We start from the raw sequence: 14,880 nt of genomic DNA, 5'->3' as shown, positions 1-14,880 counted from the left end.
GCGAGTGCAGCAAGGTGGAGTTTCCCTGCTGTTTTGGGGTGGCATTATGTGGGACCGACGTACGCCGCTGGCGGTCATGTAAGGCGCCATAACGGCTGTACGATATGTGAATACCATCCACCGACCAATAGTGCAACCATATCGGCAGCATATTGGCGACGCCTTCGTCATCATAGACGACAATTCGCGCTGCCATCGTGCACATCTTGTGAATGACTTCCTCCAGGATAACGACATCGTTCGAGCAGAGTGGCCAGCATGTTCTCCAGTCATGAACACTATCGAACATGCCTGGAATAGATCGAAAAGGGCTGTTTATGGACAGCGTGACACACCAAACACTCTGAGGAACGCACGCTGAATCGCCATTGAGGAGTGGGACCATCTGGACCAACAATGCCTTGATGAACTTGTGGATAGTATGCCACGACAAATACAGGCATGCATCAATGCAAGAGGACGTGCTATTGGGTATTAGCACTACCGGTGGTTACAGCAGTCTCGACCACCATATCTGTAGGTCTCGTTGTGTGGTGGTCCAACATACAACGTGTGGTTTTCATGAGCAATAAAAACGATGGAAATTATGTTTATGTTGATCTCTGTTCCCAGTATCTGTACAGGTTCCAGAACTCTTGAAACCGAGGTTAGGCATAACCTTTTTGTGACGTGTGCGTTTAATGTGTGGCCTTCAAGGTGACCACGGCACATATCATCCTCCACACTTATTTAAATGAAATAATGTCCGTCTCAGGCACTTACATATTTTCCGATAACTAAATGCCAATGTACTTACCCCTCCTTTAGAATATACAAAACTTGGCGGACTCGTTGACGCGGTAAATTTTTGAGTAATAAGACCACAATTTTGAGTATTATAGGTACAGTGGCAGGGCACGTTTGGTTCCAATGGGTGGTAAACAAAGTAGAGGACTTAGATACATTTTAATAAAACATTGTTGAATATTTGAAGTATGCGCTTAATTCATGCGACTAAAATTTCCATTAGCTGTGGCAGTTTTGTCTACCAATTGCTGCAGCTACGATCATTGCCTCGCGTTATTATATTAGCACGCCATCCATAATTAGGTGAGAGATGGTAGCTCACTGTTGCTGGTCAGCAGACTGTACGACAAGGCTCCGAGTTGAATTAGAAACCTCTCTATAGTGACCCAAGCACAGAGAACGTGTGGTTCTGCAGGTGAACGAAAACAATAACGTCGGCGTCCCCTTTACAGTAGTTCTGTAGTAGTTGGCTATGTATGGGTAGTGGAATTCAACTTCCAACATTTGATATCGATCAGTGACTCATAAAAACTCAAACACGAAACTACAGCACACAAAAACTCGTCACAGACAATTACACCGTTCATATGCGAGTACATACTTAGCACAAAATGCTGTGGAAAGAAGAGGCGCTTCATGTTATTACTTCCACGCTTAAAAACTGGTCATCATGTCCGGGTTTGAGTGAAAGACACGAAAGTGCAGTAACATGGCTTGAGCACGCTGCGGCGATAATTGAGCTGTTGTTGTTGTTGTCTTCAGTCCTGAGACTGGTTTGATGCAGCTCTCCATGCTACTCTATCCTGTGCAAGCTGCTTCATCTCCCAGTACCTACTGCAACCTACATCCTTCTGAATCTGCTTAGTGTACTCATCTCTCGGTCTCCCTCTACGATTTTTACCCTCCACGCTGCCCTCCAATGCTAAATTTGTGATCCCTTGATGCCTCAAAACATGTCCTACCAACCGATCCCTTCTTCTAGTCAAGTTGTGCCACAAACTTCTCTTCTCCCCAATCCTATTCAATACCTCCTCATTAGTTACGTGATCTATCCACCTTATCTTCAGTATTCTTCTGTAGCACCACATTTCGAAAGCTTCTATTCTCTTCTTGTCCAAACTAGTTATCGTCCATGTTTCACTTCCATACATGGCTACACTCCAAACAAATACTTTCAGAAACGACTTCCTGATACATAAATCTATATTCGATGTTAACAAATTTCTCTTCTTCAGAAACGCTTTCCTTGCCATTGCCAGTCTACATTTTATATCCTCTCTACTTCGACCATCATCAGTTATTTTACTTCCTAAATAGCAAAACTCCTTTACTACTTTAAGTGTCTCATTTTCTAATCTAATTCCCTCAGCATCACCCGATTTAATTTGACTACATTCCATTATCCTCGTTTTGCTTTTGTTAATGTTCATCTTATATCCTCCTTTCAAGACACTGTCCATTCCGTTCAACTGCTCTTCCAAGTCCTTTGCCGTCTCTGACAGAATTACAATGTCATCAGCGAACCTCAAAGTTTTTACTTCGTCTCCATGAATTTTAATACCTACTCCAAATTTTTCTTTTGTTTCCTTTACTGCTTGCTCAATATACAGATTGAATAACATCGGGGAGAGGCTACAACCCTGTCTCACTCCTTTCCCAACCACTGCTTCCCTTTCGTGCCCCTCGACTCTTATTACTGCCATCTGGTTTCTGTACAAATTATAAATAGCCTTTCGCTCCCTGTATTTTACCCCTGCCACCTTTAGAATTTGAAAAAGAGTATTCCAGTCAACATTGTCAAAAGCTTTCTCTAAGTCTACAAATGCTAGAAACGTAGGTTTGCCTTTTCTTAATCTTTCTTCTAAGATAAGTCGTAAGGTCAGTATTGCCTCACGTGTTCCAACATTTCGACGGAATCCAAACTGATCCTCCCCGAGGTCTGCATCTACCAGTTTTTCCATTCGTCTGTAAAGAATTCGCGTTAGTATTTTGCAGCCGTGGCTTATTAAACTGATAGTTCGGTAATTTTCACATCTGTCAGCACCTGCTTTCTTTGGGATTGGAATTATTATATTCTTCTTGAAGTCTGAGGGTATTTCGCCTGTCTCATACATCTTGCTCACCAGCTGGTAGAGTTTTGTCGTGACTGGCTCTCCCAAGGCCGTCAGTAGTTCTAATGGAATGTCTACTCCGGGGGCCTTGTTTCGACTCAGGTCTTTCAGTGCTGTGTCAAACTCTTCACGCAGTATCGTATCTCCCATTTCGTCTTCATCTACATCCTCTTCTATTTCCATAATATTGTCCACAAGTACATCGCCTTTGTGTAAGCCTTCTATATACTCCTTCCACCTTTCTGCCTTCCCTTCTTTGCTTAGAACTGGGCTGCCATCTGAGCTCTTGATATTCATACACGTGGTTCTCTTCTCTCCAAAGGTCTCTTTAATTTTCCTGTAGGCAGTATCTATCTTACCCCTAGTGAGATAAGCTTCTACATCCTTACATTTGTCCTCTAGCCATCCCTGTTTAGCCATTTTGCACTTCCTGTCGATCTCATTTTTGAGACGTTTGTATTCCTTTTTGCCTGCTTCATTTACTGCATTTTTATATTTTCTCCTTTCATCAATTAAATTCAATATTTCTTCTGTTACCCAAGGATTTCTAGCAGCCCTCGTCTTTGTACCTACTTTATCCTCTGCTGCCTTCACTACTACATCCCTCAGAGCTACCCACTCTTCTTCTACTGTATTTCTTTCCCCCATTCCTGTCAATTGTTCCCTTATGCTCTCTCTGAAACTCTGTACAACCTCTGGTTCTTTCAGTTTATCCAGGTCCCATCTCCTTAATTTCTCACATTTTTGCAGTTTCTTCAGTTTTAATCTACAGGTCATAACCAATAGATTGTGGTCAGAGTCCACATCTGCCCCTGGAAATGTCTTACAACTTAAAACCTGGTTCCTAAATCTCTGTCTTACCATTATATAATCTATCTGATACCTTTTAGTATCTCCAGGGTTCTTCCACGTATGATAATTGAGCTACAGAATGAAATAGATTTTGTTTCAGGTGCACAAATCGGCATCTTTGCTTCGCGACATGTGTGCTATGTGCTACTGTTCGCAGACGCCAAATGTAATGGTTGCATGGTACACTCAACGGTGTATGTTTTGATGATACAGGTGAGGGACAGGACTGTAATTTAAGCCACGACATTGGTAGAGGTTCGATAAACAGGAATCGGAATAACATATCAGACCAAAACTACTACGTATTCCTTGTTTAGTATGACCTCCAAATAAAGCGGAATAATGAAATTTTCTTTCTTGACTAAGTTACTTTGAAATGACTCAGAGCTAACACTATTCTTCACTAATATTACTTTGATGACGGAGCAAACTATAACTCGAAAATAGACCAAAGACAAAGAAAGGTGCGGTATTCACCTCGTTGTATTCGATTTGCCTTATTATGCAGTCGCTTCACTTTGTTTCTATGTTCTAAGAACGAATGAAGAAGGCTGCTCTTGTATCATGCCCTGAAAGGTAATAACGAACCGTACCAACGTCTGAGCAGTTATTTCTGAGAAAAATTAGTCAAACCTGTTCTTTCTGCAGGTCAAATAAATATTGGTGCGAAATTAAACAATGAAGAGTCAACAGAGCGAATAAAATGAAAATTAGCTTATGCTTAAGAATGCGAAAAATTTTAGGTTTTTTAATGTTAGAACACAAAATTCTTCATTACTTATTAAAAGCAGTATGACACCAGAAAACAGGAAAAAATTATTATGTGTTTTTGGGTTGGGAAGATCGAACAGACAGATAGACAGATAGATAGCTAGATACATAGATAGGTAGATAGACAGAGAGAGAGACAGAGGTTGGAGAATAAATAGATCGAATGCGGCAAAAATAGCGACCAAGCGATACTGAGGATGGTTCTACTTTAAATTCTAGAGTTTTGGGCAACGTTTCTTAAAGCACTGAGCAGAGTAGTAGGTAGAAAATGTGCGGCCGCGTCCCGTAATTCCCAAAGTAGTGATGAAGCAGTTGAATGGCTTGACGAGGAAAAGGAGGAGGAGTAAGAGGAGAAAAAGATGGTGTCATACATGCCACTGACAACAGTCTGTCTTATGCCAGCTGTGGAATATAGTAGAGGAGTATTCAATATTTGTTCCGCCGTATATTGGTACTCCGTCTTTCATGTCACTTGTTACAATCGAGCTGCCCAAAAATGTTTTGTACCAACTTGATGACTGTTAGGGTGTAGGTTTCTTAATGCAACCCTACGTCTCAATACTCTTTCGACGACAGAAATTCGCAATATACAGCCGCCTGCTTAGCGTCAGAGCACACTGTCTCTCTCATCTTGAACGGGACAACCGGTCTTGTGAACGCTCTTCAGACTGTCAATACAAGCACAGAGCCAAAGTATTATGGGTCACAGTTCGTTAACTTGTTAGTGACTATCCACCTCTGCCCTCTCCCTCCCTCCTCAACCTCGACTCAAACACACTGGTCGTCATAAAAAGATCTGCACCCACAAGAACAAGACGGATTTTAAGGACTTGTATTTATAGCAGTACACGGCTACAAAACGTACTTGATACATGGCTTTGGGCCCCCATGGTTGTGGATACAGGCGACCAGACATCGCGGCATGGAGCGGTAAAGGTACCGGATATATTGCTGTGATATTCCATCCCATCCTGCTTGCAGCTGAAAGTGTAGTTACAGCCAATTGGTGGGTGGAGGTGGAGCACTGGTGGCATACTCCACAGCAACTCATACATTCTCGAGTGGGGAGAGATCAGGTAATGCGGCCACCCACAGCTCCAAGGCACGTTCGGAAGATGGCAGCGGTAAGAGGACGATCGTTGTCCTGTTGAAGTAGGGCATGGGTGCTGCCGTCCATGAACGGCAGTGCCACTGGTTGCAGGACCTTCTCAATATACCATACGGTTGTCATAGAACCTTTTAGCAAAAGGCTTGCAGAACGTGTGACTGGAACTACCGCTGATGCTCTCCACTGTGCCCCGAGACACAGACCCGGTGGCCGTCGTCTCTAACGCTGAGGTGGGACTCTTCACTAAATATGACCCACTGCAAGTCTACGGGCCCCAAGTCCCACTGTGTCAACACAAAGCGAGTGGCAGAAATCGTAACAGTCGGCACGTGGCGAGCCCTGCGTCATGCATCAGCTTGGCAATGGTTCTAGCACTTGAAGGTATGTTACATCTGAAAACTTAATCATTGGCGTCGTAGATTTTATGCAACATACCTACACAGTTTGCAGTGAATCATTCGGCTCGTTCCGAGTGCAGCACTTTTTGTGAGGAACAGTGTAGAAGTAGCCCTCGCCATCACTTCTAGCGTGGCACAGATGCCTACGACATTAATAATAATAATAATTACGAGAAATGTTTTAAGTTAATAACATTTTGTTGTCATCAGGATTTAGTTGTCCATTTGGCTGTAACATAGCTTCTAAGATGTTGCAGTTAAGAGAAATACAGCATTTGAAAATGTTTCATCCTAAAATTTGAAAAGTACATATGTAATGAATGTGATATAAGAACTGTAACAGCAAAGATTCTCATTACTGTAACAACATCATGATTCATACAATAGGATATCGAGGTGTACGATTGTGAACGTTGGTCTGCAGGCTACGGCAGTGCGAGCATATACAGTAAATGAGGGAATCACTATTTATTTCTGTCTTTTCCGAGTAAGTTCAGGCAGTCATTGTTTCTGTTATTATTTCTGTTACTGATGCATCTTTCCCTTTCTGTCATATCTTACGCAAATTCTTGTGATTTTCTAGATTCAAGTTGGAAGCCCTAACGCAAGCAGAGCAACTAAAAAGTAGGTTATAATGTTCATACTTGCTTAGGGACTTTCTTTCTACTTTACTCCCTCAAAGCAGAAATTTGTGTTTTCCGTCTCTGAATAGGAAGGAAATGTGCCCAAGATCTGAATTATGGTACTTCGTTGCTGTAAAGATGTTGTTGCTTATTAAGCCTAAATGATGCGAGTCCGAAGTACCACGAAACAACACATATCAACGTTGTAATTCTACGGGAAATCGACGTAAATCTCACAAGTCAATAAACAGATCTATAATCATACAAAACCAGCAAGTGCAGTGCTCGTTACCTTCACTGAACAATAAGTAACTGATCGTTGAGGCTGACCAGTGTGTACAACGATTGCCCTCTCATAGCAATACAAGAAACTTAGGTATACAACAGACTATATTTGTCATTAGGAGGTCATCTAACTACAGACAGCCGGCCGCGGTGGCCGTGCGGTTCTAGGCGCTGCAGTCCGGAACCGCGGGACTGTTACGGTCGCAGGTTCGAATCCTGCCTCGGGCATGGATGTGTGTGATGTCCTTAGGTTAGTTAGGTTTAAGTAGTTCTACGTTCTAGGGGACTAATGACCACAGCAGTTGAGTCCCATAGTGCTCAGAGCCATTTGAACCATTTGTTGAGACCCATAGTGCTCAGAGCCATTTGAACCATTTTTGAACTACAGACAAGTTGCACGAAAGTTAGAGGAACTTCAAATTCTAGTCAAGTGAGGTTATAACAAATTTTTATTTGCTCTATTTGTTTGACGCAGTTTACGAAGTTGTCGGCAGCTCGTGAGCGTGCGGTAGCGTTCTCGCTTCCCGCGCCCGGGTTCCCGGGTTCGATTCCCGGCGGGGTCAGGGGTTTTTCTCTGCCTCGTGATGACTGGGTGGGGTGTTGTGTGATGTCCTTAGGTTAGTTATGTTTAAGTAGATCTAAGTTCCAGGGGACCGATGACCATAGATGTTAAGTCCCATAGTGCTCAGAGCCAAGTTCACGAAGTTTACAGAAAAAAAAATTTTAAAATCTCTGTTGAATTTGCAGAAAATGACGCTAACCATGTGAAGAGGTACCATATTATGTGGACGTCTGTGTGGAGACTGCGCAACAAGAAATTCTAACCCGGTAACCTTGCGAATTTAGAGTTAAAAATTAAATCAGCGACTCAAGTTGCTTGTCAGAACGAGTAAGTAACGAGCAACTCAGAATACGGATTGCACTACCGCAACTTGTGACACTTAAATTTCCCGGAAATCAATAAAGCGTGCACCTATCAGCACCATATGGCGATCGGGAGAAGAATAGCCATGAATTTTATAACTCTGTACACAGCTATCTAGCTTTCAAAGAACTCTAGGTGCAGCGGAAGACTCAACACCTTTGCCAATTTAATGGATGAGAACATCACTGGGAAATTCAGCAGAAGAAACTTTCTACCCTTGGTGTAGCAAATGCACAATAACAAACACTAGGTTAGCAGCTTGGAGCAGTGTCCATTTGATTGTCCGGCTTCTTCGCGTCAAGCATTGTGACAGGGGTGAAACATCCGATTGGATATACGAAAATGTTCGGAGTAAAAGCAACCGACTTTTCCATACTGATTGGGTGGCGCAGTGGGGTCTCCTACTTTTATGTCATTAAAGTAAAGGCAAAAAGTCCTGCTCAGTTATTTTGTGGGGACAGCAGTAGTGGCGTAGTGTGTACTCTTCTCGAGTACAGTTTCTGGCTCTGCCCATAAAAGAATGGAGCTGGCCACAGACATAGTTCCAAGGAAACTGCCTGTCTCATTGGGGAGGTTCGCCTCTCTTAATGAGATTCAATGACAGGCTTCTGCCACAAAACAGGAACCAGGACAACATAGGGAGGTCGGCTTTCCAGCAACAAAAATGTAAATCTTTCCTTTCAAGCAAATATGTCCAGTACCCGCAGTATAATAATCACGAAGCAGTGGTAGAGAGGTGAAACAATGTCACTTAGCGATATGTGACAGTAATGTGACAAAGTTAATCTATAGAGTTGGAAATTTAAATATAAAATTATTAAGAATTTTTTTTTTTTTTTTTTTTGTGCTGAGGGAATGGATTCATGGCCGCCATAACCTTTCCCTCGCCCCCCCCCCCCCCACCTTTCCTCAGATTCACACCTTTCTCAACATGTCTTGAAGTGTTATATCAGCCTTAGAGCGTGCACACATTGTCAGTTTATGGCAAGAAGGTTAGTCACTATCGACAGTTGCCAAGCGAACCAGTATACATTACAGAAACCTCATTCCAACATTCAGTAGATATCGTGAGACACAAAATATTGAAGATATGCCCAAAATTGCTTATCTGCAGTGAACAGCACCAACTGATGACAACCTCCTACAAATTTAGGCTTGTATACCACAAAGAATGCAACTGAACGGCTCGCCGCCTTTTTGGGGCAAGTTTGAGGAGTGAGTCAACACCGGGCGATATGTAGCCGTCTCCATACAATCCTTTCGAGCACAAATAACAATTACCGTAAGCAAGAGAAACACCTAGTGCGAAGATACGTGAAGAAGCTGGGCAAGAGAATACTTGAGAATGAAAAAGGATCTACGGTGTTGGTATGTCTTTGTCTAGGAGTGCAGATTTACATGACGCCTGACGATCGTCATAGAAGACTGTAGAGGCAGCCTTGTACAAATGAACCTCTCATGTATTTAGTGCTACTAATTCTCTAGGGAAGTGGTTCATTGGAGTTCAGGGCCGGAATATTGTAGAGTCGCTGGACGGCTCTCACTGAGGGCCATGCAACGTAGGGACAGGATACTGGAACTTATTGGACTGTCCTACAATCACCATTTCAGCGATGGGTTCGTCGTTGAACCCAGTAGTGGCCGTTCACATCCCATTCATCTTGCAGACAGCAGCCCACTGTATGTATGAATCAGCTGAATGTAATGGCCAGCTGCACCTCAGCCGACATCTATCAGACTGTGAATGCTTGGGACCAACTGAAACGAGCAGTGTCTCTTTTTCGGAACCAAGGGACCCTCCTTGTACAATGAATGACCTCAGGACGGCCGCCATCGAGGTGTGGGGCTGCTTTGATCAGCAGTTCCTCGACTATCTTGTGGACAGTGTTAGAAAGATGAGCAGGTATGTTACAGTTCAGAGAGTGGGTCTAACAACTGATTTAGATTTCACAAATGTGCACTTCCAAACAGATCACCTTTATGTTTCTTATTATCGTTTTTAAGTTACTGTATAATTATTCTTTTAGTTCCACAATGCATAACCTTACATTTTCCAGCTTTTCTTAAAACTAAGCCCACACAAGTTCATAGACATGCAGACGGGTCAAAGTTTTTGAACAGTTCATAACATCGACAAAATGGGTGCCGAGGTTCATCTCACGACGCTGAAATAGTTGTCGTGCAATAGGTATCTTCTGCTACGACTTCTCATGGAACCGCTGTTGTCCAGTCGTGAGGTCATTAATCCGCAGGTGACAAGCTTTCGAATTTGAGCAATTATTAGATTAAGAGTGGCATACTGAATGCAACATCCATAATTCTCGCCTGAAATTCATCATCGTCTGTCACTGGTGCTTCAGCAATCTAAATGATAAAGAGCATTCATTCTGTTGTATTTCTGTATTTATTGTCTCAAGTCTTGCGGATTAGACTGAGTATTAACTCGTGGTGAAGCCACTGAAATTCAAGGTAATTGGCTATATATAACTGTAAAACATAGGCAAGGCATCAATTCAATAGAAACCTCCATTACATTTCTCTTCATTTTGCATTTCAAATGGTAACTCGTAGCAATAACTAATGCGACATCTCAAGCCTAGAGAAAAACACGTTCACCTATGCAATCTAGTGAGATCAGTGCTCAAAGCGCTTACGGAATATCGTTCAAATGTTCTAAACGGGCTATAGAGGACACGCCGTTTACCTGAAAGAAGTCAATAAGGACAGAATTACATGACTAGTTTGTAGCAACACCTAGCGAAGTGCCTCAGTGGTTAGCGCGCTGGACTCGCATTCGGGACGATGACGGTTCAAATTCCTGCCCTGGCATCCAGATCTAGATTTTTGGTGATTTTCCTAAATCGCTGCTGATTCATATGGTTCAAATGGCTCTGAGCACTATGGGACTTAAACTTCTGAGGTCATCAGTCCCCTTGAACTTAGAACTACTTAAACCTAACTAACCTAAGGACATCACACACATCCATGCCCGAGGCAGGATTCCAACCTGCGACCGTAGCGGTCGCGCGGCTCCAGACTGTAGTGCCTAGAACCTCTCGGCCACTCCGGCCAGGCAAATCGCTGCTGGAAAGTGCAGGGATAATTCCTTTGAAAGATTTCCTTTCCCATCCTCCGTATCTAAAGAACGTGATGACTTCGGGACGTTAAGCCCTTATCGTTCTTTCCTTCCTTTTGTAAAAGTCTCTATGCTAGTTGACTCGGCAGTGTAAATAAGGTCCAATAAGAAGTTCTCTAGTGAAAGTCACGTCGTCTGTTAACTAATACTAGATTTCCATTAACTAACTAGTTTTGCTGTGCAGCCATAGTTGTATCAGAGGCGCCGGTAACACTGCTAAAGTTCGGGGAATTACGTGCTGGGCAGACATAGCTAGCTTTTGATTGACTCACCTTCACAGTACACCGAACAGCATAGAAGGATAAGCAAAATTCGCAGCATTGCTGTGATACAGAATAAGCCGTCCATTTCAAACCACTTCCTCTTGCTATCTGCCCCCAACACTCTTTCTCAAGTCATAATGTTTTATGTCATCGATTTTGCGAAATTTATGGCTATATAAAAAGGGTCCGTGGGTAGATATCTCCAGTAAACCAGCCGCTATCTGCCGTGGCAGATTTTTATGAAATATACCAGAGAGAATAATGTACCGTCATCTGCATGATATTAATACCTTACGACTCAGTTCGTCGTAGAATCTCCTGAGTGCACTACTATTTATTGAAACGATAATAAGATAATAAGATTCGAACTTACTGCCGTCGCTGTGGAGCACAATTTCTGCATGAGCAGTGTCGAAAAATGAGATAGTAAAGAAAATGCTTCCAAATATAGATTTACAAGATACTGATGCCTTATGCCGGCCGAAGTGGTCGTGTGGTTCTAGGCGCTACAGTCTGGAACCGCGAGACCACTACGGTCACAGGTTCGAATCCTGCCTCGGGCATGGATGTGTGTGATGTCCTTAGGTTAGTTAGGTTTAACTAGTTCTAAGTTCTAGGGGACTAATGATCTCGGCAGGTGAGTCCCATAGTGCTCAGAGCCATTTGAACTGATGCCTTATTACCCATTTACCGATAGTTAACGAATGAAGAGTGGGAGAAGAGAAAGTAAAATTGCGATACTCGATAAATGTTAGTCGCAGACTGGAAGCCAAGAAGTATTGTTATTTGGAACAAAACTTCAGAAAAACCATTCAAATAGAGGAACATATGGGGACCATACTGAAGGTGGCGAAAATATACTGTCGTCAGAAAAAAGGAAAACAAGCCCTGCATCACGCTTTTAGACCTGAGGAAGAAGTTCCAGTAACTGTACATCTGAAACACAGCATTGTAATTGAACTTTGAAAAATATCTCCTCCTGGATTTGTTATTATTATTATTGCAGCCATGACCGTTTAGAGTAAATCACTATTTGTGCAATATGTAATTTAATGGACCAAGAGAAGAAATTACACAATTACTTAACTTGAGTATGGCATCAGTGTCTAGGGGTTGGCGTCCACCGAAAATCTTGATTGAAATATGTCATATGGGTTGTTTAGTATATCTCGACTGAAGCCCAACGTTCAGTTATCGTTTTGACTTTGTGTGTTTGTTAACTCCCTCTTACTAATCGGGCTATCCTGCTTGGGATATAAAATATGACCGTGGATCGCGTGTATGCCTAATGGATTTTTTTCAAATTGGATAAGGCTATCTTTACAGACAAAGTGATACCCGTAAGTAAGAGGAAACTGTACAACCGACCTTTGTGATGAAAAGTCTACTAAAAATAAAAAGTAATTAAACCAAACAGGGCTATAAATTGAAAAATGAAAGCTATTTTGTGTTTTCACTCACGAACAACACTGGACCGAAAGAGGTACCACTGATCATGAATCCAAAAGTTACACTAATGAACGAAAAGGAAATAATTAACGTTCGCCAGCCCACTAGGGCAATTTACATTCAAAATCCTGTACAAGATAACGGGAAAAATACATGTATTATTAAACACTGACATGTCAACTGAAGGTTGTCACTTTTTTTTCAATAATTTTAGGTGAGTTTACAATGATAAAGAAAGCTGAGAAGTCACTTTTACTTCATGTTTAGCGTTAAATTTTGAAAAGAGCTATAGAGTAATGATTTGAAAATAAGTAATTAAACTGTATTTTAGTACTGAACTTAGTTACGTGAACAATGACTTTCAATGACCTCAACATAACGTCATCAAAGGAATTTAGAAAAAAAGCACTCCGTCTTCAGGCCACAAGTGGCCCATCGGGACCATCCGACCGCCGTGTCATCCTCAGTTGAGGATGCGGATAGGAGGGGCGTGTGGTCAGAACACCGCTCTCCCGGTCGTTATGATGGTTTTCTTTGACCGGAGCCGCTACTATTCGGTCGAGTAGCTCCTTAATTGGCATCACGAGGCTGAGTGCACCCCGAAAAATGGCAACAGCGCATGGTGGCTTGGATGGTCACCCATCCAAGTGCCGGCCACACCTGACAGCGCTTAACTTCGGTGATCTCACGGGAACCGGTGTATCCACTGCGGCAAGGCCGTTGCCAATTAAAAAAAAAAAAAAAAAAAGCACTTTTTCTTTTCCGTTACTTATTCTGCAAATTGGATTTCATATTATTGTCTGAACAACTAAGCCTTTTTTACTGAGTTGAACAGAATTAAACACTAGAATAGGTACCAAAACAATCAGCCATGTGCTCAAAGCTATATGTAAAATAAATGAAACTTCTGCACTCTTAATTTGTGCATTTCTTTAGATTTGGAGTTTTTCCAGTGATTGATTCTCAAACTTGATAAATGAAATTGCTTTACTTTAGTCATATACTGAATCCTCTGTTGTACAACAGTTAATTGAAAGTAGACTGCGGCTAAAATTCTTATAAGTGAAATTATTCATTAATAAACTGGCTGTAACTATTCAATTTGTTTCTTATGACACTCAGCATATAAGGAAAAAAGGAACAAGGATCCTGCTTGGTAACAATGCGGACACAATTGCTCTGAATTTAACTGATTATTATTTAAATACATTTTATCAGTGAAATCACATTCAATTGTGCTGCTGGGTTAACCGTCAATACTTTCTACCAATGAACAGTCTTACTTCAGTGCTGTGCATACGACGAAACTCGGAGCCGACGACGAAACTGTGTTACTGGAACTGCTGCTGTTGTTGGAGACGGTATCATCTTCTGCAGACACGGCTAATTACAGGAACGGGCTATCGTAATTAATACAGCCTCTTCCGTCCGTCCACTGTCCTTCCTCCTGCTACTAGACATCTGACCGGCGCGCGTACATGATGCCGCCGAAAATAGTACTCTACTGCGAGATCGTTAACGCCACACTTGCGCACAATGCAAGTGCTGAAATCCGTCTCTCTCTCTCTCTCTCTCTCTCTCTCTCTCTCTCTCTCTCTCCGCGCGCGCTCCGCACAACAACTCCCTACCCAAGGATTTTACACCGAACTAGCAGTGCTATTATCGTTGGTAGTTGATGCAAATAACAATTCCTTTAGCTTTTCCCAGAGCTCATAAGTTTCACAATAAGACACAGATCATTATAATGAAACAGCAACAAACTTGTACTTAAATTTACACATACGGTGAAGCAATGTCCTTACTTATTAAAAGAAAGCATTTAAATTACAAATATTTATATACAATTCAGAAAAAGAATTCATACAGGGTGTTTCAAAAATGACCGGTATATTTGAAACGGCAATAAAAACTAAACGACCAGCGATAGAAATACACCGTTTGTTGCAATATGCTTGGGACAACAGTACATTTTCAGGCGGACAAACTTTCGAAATTACAGTAGTTACAATTTTCAACAACAGATGGCGCTGCAAGTGATGTGAAAGATATAGAAGACAACGCAGTCTGTGGGTGCGCCATTCTGTACGTCGTCTTTCTGCTGTAAGCGTGTGCTGTTCACAACGTGCAAGTGTGCTGTGGACAACATGGTTTATTCCTTAGAACAGAGGATTTT

General features: G+C 42.1%; 1 protein-coding gene across 2 annotated transcripts in view; it reads right to left on the bottom strand.

Annotated features, from left to right (window-relative positions):
* The window catches only part of LOC126285078 (trypsin-like), a 160,887-nt gene extending 149,530 nt beyond the window's left edge, over positions 1 to 11,357 (bottom strand). For both annotated transcript variants that reach the window (XM_049984403.1, XM_049984410.1), the window contains exon 1: positions 11,268 to 11,357. In XM_049984403.1, the coding sequence (XP_049840360.1) occupies positions 11,268 to 11,343 (76 nt within the window). In that variant the 5' untranslated portion in view covers positions 11,344 to 11,357. The remainder of the gene's footprint in view (positions 1 to 11,267) is intronic.
* Positions 11,358 to 14,880: the final 3,523 nt, after the last annotated feature.

Source organism: Schistocerca gregaria, chromosome 1 (assembly GCF_023897955.1).
Source record: "Schistocerca gregaria isolate iqSchGreg1 chromosome 1, iqSchGreg1.2, whole genome shotgun sequence".
Taxonomy (NCBI): domain Eukaryota; kingdom Metazoa; phylum Arthropoda; class Insecta; order Orthoptera; family Acrididae; genus Schistocerca; species Schistocerca gregaria.
The sequence above is the reverse complement of the archived record's forward strand: the minus strand, read 5'-3'. Positions and strand labels throughout refer to the sequence as shown.